General features: G+C 54.1%; 1 protein-coding gene across 1 annotated transcript; it reads right to left on the bottom strand.

Annotated features, from left to right (window-relative positions):
- Positions 1-2,169: 2,169 nt before the first annotated feature.
- On the bottom strand, positions 2,170-4,346 carry CCNO (cyclin O). Its single transcript, XM_053590578.1, has 3 exons — positions 3,966-4,346; positions 3,226-3,411; positions 2,170-2,762 (listed from the first exon to the last, which is right to left on the bottom strand). The coding sequence occupies exons 1-3, from the start codon at positions 4,344-4,346 to the stop codon at positions 2,277-2,279; spliced, it is 1,053 nt and encodes a 350-aa protein (XP_053446553.1). The 3' UTR covers positions 2,170-2,276.
- Positions 4,347-4,707: the final 361 nt, after the last annotated feature.

Here is a 4,707-nt window from a genome sequence, read left to right as displayed (position 1 = left end):
AGTCCCCTCCTGACTCTGGAGAGCACTTAGAACAGGGGTCCTCAAACTTTTTAAACAGGGGGCCAGTTCACTGTCCCTCAGAGCGTTGGAGGGTCGGACTATAGTTTAAAAAAAAAAACTATGAACAAATTCCTATGCACACTGCACATATCTTACTTTGAAGTAAAAAAACAAAATGGGAATACAGTCACACCGCCGCATGTGGCCCGCTGGCCATAGTTTGAGGACCCCTGACTTAGAAGATACATTGGGAAGAAGTGCAAAGAAGTTTCTCTAAATTTGCTTTGAGTTTTTTTATTTGTGTTTGTCACATACCGTTATTTTGATTTATTCTAAATACAGTGGAATGTGACTGAGATTTTCCCCCTTTAAACTTTTTTTCAACCACACAGAAAATTTGAAAACACAGGACAATGAACCATATGTTCACTCCCAGTTAACATTTTTCCATATTTTCTCTTTCTTTGCTCCAAGTTTTTCTGTAGAATCTCTCTCCTCCCATCTTTGTGCAGGCTATCATTAGCAGCCTTTTCTTGAGGGCTTCCCATGTGCCAGGACCTGTGATGGGGGATTTATTTGGAGCATATCATTAGAGCCATACCTTAACCATGTTAAAATAGGTACTATTATTTTTACAGTTGAGACAAAAGCATAGATATCCAAAGCCCACTAATCTCTGCTCTAGTCTACCTTGCAACACTTAAGTTTAATCTAAGTTTCACAACACTGAAATCAATTATAGAGCTCAGAGAGAATAAGAAATTTACTGGAGGTAAGAGCTGAGATTCAGGGCCTGCAGTGGATTTATGATAGTGAGCCTGAAAGTACTGTGACAGCTGTGAAGTCAAAGAACTCCAGCAAGCCTCTATCTCATTTTCAACAGTTTTCTCATCTGTAAAACAGGTGCTGTAATATGTCTGGAGGTAAGGGCTGTGCTGGCTGTCCATGTATATTCTCTGTAGTCCCCACTGAAGAGCACTGAGTAACTTGTCCAGCACTCACTTCAGGTAGAGGGGGGTTTTTGAGAATTGTAGAGAACTATTAATGGGAGGAGTTTAGCAGTGTGGCTAAGAGTGACTCTAGACTCCTATCTCTTACCTTCGAATACTAGCTGTTGTCTGTTAGCATCTCTGTGCCCCAGTGTCCTCCTCTGAAAAATGGGATAATAGACTCTGCTTATAGAATTGTTAGAAAGCTGGCCGGGCACCAGTGGCTCATGCCTGTAATCCTAGCACTTTGGGAGGCCAAGGCGAGTGGATTGCCTGAACTGAACAGGTTCAAGACCAGCCTGTGCCACAGTGAGACTCTGTCTCTAAAAATAGCCCAGCATAGTGGCAGGTGCCTGTAGTCCCAGCTACTTGGCAGGCTGAGGCAAGAGAATCACTTGAGCCCAAGAGTTTGAGGTTGCTGTGAGCTATGACACCATAGCACTCTACGGAGGGTGAAAATGAGACTCTACCAAAAAAAAAACAAACAGAATTATTAGAAGGTTGAAGAATGCTAAACACAGTACCTGGTATATCACAACAGCATTCAATATAGCCATTATGACTTAATGCCCTTATTACCGTGGGTTTCACATGCTGCTTCAGTAACAGCTGAACCATGTGATGACAGGGTAAATGAGTTCACCTTGCAATGGCCAAGAACACACCTGTAAATCCTTCCTTCCCAACATCAGTTGCACACAAACTTCTTTGGTGTCTGGGTTTCTCTTGCTTCCCTCCTCTAGGTGGCCTGCGTGGTCCCCAAAGCTCCCCAGCCTTTGTAACCCTGGCCCCTCCCAAGTTCATCAACTTGTGTGACTTCTATCCTGCCTCACATTCCAGCCAGCCCTCTAGACCACTGGTGATGCTGCAATGTCCGGACTCCCAACACAAAAGACCCAAAGCTGCAAATGACCCTGCCTCGCCTAAACTCTGGAACAGCAGTATCCTGGACCTAGCCTGCCAGAGATACCAACTACAGAATGATTTGGTGGGAGAGTTAGACCCTTTGAACGTTGCCAAGTCTCCCCTATTCCTGACCTGACTTCACCTTCCCTCCCCTCACAGATGCGTGCAATAGCAGCAGACAAATCACTACTGACAGTCTGTTTATTGGGGAAAAGATTCTGCTCCCTCATGTGTTCTCAAACTACTAGACGCTACTGTCGCGCACTATCTACAACCTGCAACTGACAAAGCAGGAACCCTGCTACTACACTCTTCTAAAGCAATGGGTGAGGGCCAGCAGCCCGGCCTGGGACTTAGAGGAGGGGAGACCAAGGGTCTGTTTTATTTCAAGCTGGGGGCCAGGCTGCACTTCTCACAGATCCGGAGGGGCAGAATGTGAGTCAGTGAAGTACTGTTTATGGCCACCAACAGCTGCAGCTTGCCCAGGCAGTCCTGTAGTGCCGTCTCCGGGTGCTCTCCCAGGCTCAGGTCCACCGGGCGCGGGAGCCGCAGCATGCGATCAGCCAGCGCCAGGCAGCAGATGGCCAGTAGGGAAGGGGCGTAGCTGGCGAAAGCGTAGTCGGCTAGACTTAGCTCCGCCACCCCTTGCGCCAAGGCTTGGGCTTCCAGGGCTTCAGAGACCTCAACCTGCCCCGCCTCGACGCGAGCGTGCGTGAAATGCTCTAGAAAGAAGCTGATGGTGGGCGCGCCCAGGCTGAAGTGCAGCTTGTGCAGCACGATGCACTCGAGGTTGCAGAGCTGCTGCCGGGAAAAGGCGCCGCAGCACAGGGCCAGGAGCTGCTTCACGCGCGGCGGGTGGGCTTCCACCTGCAACACAGAGCGCGCTCAGCCCCCGCCTCGCGGCTTCCAGGCCGAAGCCCACCCCCTCCTGGATTCCGAGAGGCCATCTCCCCATCCCTTCCAGAGGACTCTCGGGACTTCACCTCCCCACGACTCCCACTTGAGGTCACCTGGGACGTACTTCAGCACAGTCCCTCTAACTACTGTCCAAAAAAAGGTTTGGGAAACTTCGAAGGCTCGGGAGACTAGAATGCAGGTGCCACAGAGAGCTGCTGGGGACTGACCACAGCTATTTCTTTGGGGCCTGGGTGACAGGATTGTTAGTTTGTGGAGAATTGTGACGTTAAGGCTAGGGCTCTATACATTTACAAACATCTGCCAAAATGAGTTCAGGGAATTTAGGACTGAATCGCCTGCTATGCAAAGCCTGGCAGACTGAGAGTGGCCGGGAGTTTGAGCTACCCCTACCCCCCTTGTTGGGTGGAGGTACCTGTTTGCAAGCAATGAGCAGGGAGGTGACCCCAAGTAGCTGGAAGCAGTCTGCAGCCACCGGCGTGGTGGCGAGGAAGCGGTCCAGAGTGTTCACGGTCAGGCACAGCGACTCGAAGGAGAGGCGGAATTGGCGGTGCACCGGAATCAGCCAGCTGAGCAGTTTACAGCGGGATTCCGCCGTTACCTGCAGCGAGGGAGGAGGGGGCGGGCCAACTGAGACCCGAGCCCAGAGGGGCTGCGTAAGGGAAGGGCCGATAAGACCCGGGGGGCTTCCCTGGAGGGAGGCGGGAAAGAGAGGGGGAAAGCTATAAATGCACTGGAAACTGGGGAACACGCGGGCCGCACTGAGCTGGACCGCCGAGCGCGTCACACAGATTACCCTCCTGTAATCCTCCCAGCAATCCAATGGAAGGGGAGGACACAAATGAAGACACAAACTCAAGAATTGTTGAGTAGCTGGCCCGAGGAGGGTAGGAATCTGCAATCCGACCTAGAAAACTACTCTCGCTCTATCAGGCCCAGCTAACCAGCATGGAGACTTGGGGCAAGTCCTTTAGGCCGTCTGTGCCCCCCACTTTTCTCCATCTGTAGAATAAGGTTAGTGGTCCTCCCTCCAACACCCCTTTTTGCCCCAACTGGTGCAGAACTGGGCCGGGGCGGGCCGGGGCTCCGCGGAGCGGGAGAACCTGGGAGAGGAAGGAGAGAGGCGGCGAGGAGCTGACTCTCCCAGCGCCTCACTTGTGGCTGCCGCGCCAGCGACTCCCGCGGGTGGAAGTGGCTCTCCTGAGCCTTGCGGAAGGCGTAGCAACTCTGGCCATAGTCGCGGAAGTTCTGTAGATCTAGCTGCGCTAAGGCAGGGCTGGGCTGGGGGCTGCCGCCCCGCGCGGCGGACGCCGTGGGGCTTTCTGCAATGTCCGAGCCGGAGCTGGGGGTCTCGAATAGATCACAAACGCCAGAGTCTCCCGGGAGCCAGCACGAGTTCAGGGGCTGCAACGGCTGCTTTCTTCGGAGGCGCGGGCGCCTACTCTTCTTCACCGGGGCGCGGAGGTTTGGGTCATTGTCCCGCCTCCCCACCCGGGTGGCAGGGCTAGCCAGGCTGGTGGGACAGGGGGCCACCATCATGCAGCCGGTGGCCGCTCTACTGCCAAATCCCTGGCTGCAGCGGGCTGCAAACGCGGGCACGAAAGTATGCGAGAGGCCGGGCTGGACTCCGGGCGCGTCCCTAAGTACCGGATCGCTCCTTCCTTCTACCACACCCCCGGCCGCTCACTGGCTGAGCCCAGACGGGCACGCGAGAGCCCGGCTTTCGGGGCTGGAGAACTGGGTCCCCCGGAGCGCCAGCAGCACAGAGCCCCCGCCTTCCACCTGCGGGAGCAGCACTGCAGCAGTGCCCGCCTTCCACCGCCCGCGTCCGGCGTTACCCAGGCAACCCGAGCCCGGGTAGCTGCGGGAACCAGGCGCGCGCAGAGGGTGGAATGGG

Source organism: Nycticebus coucang, chromosome 1 (assembly GCF_027406575.1).
Source record: "Nycticebus coucang isolate mNycCou1 chromosome 1, mNycCou1.pri, whole genome shotgun sequence".
Taxonomy (NCBI): Eukaryota; Metazoa; Chordata; class Mammalia; order Primates; family Lorisidae; genus Nycticebus; species Nycticebus coucang.
The sequence above is the reverse complement of the archived record's forward strand: the minus strand, read 5'-3'. Positions and strand labels throughout refer to the sequence as shown.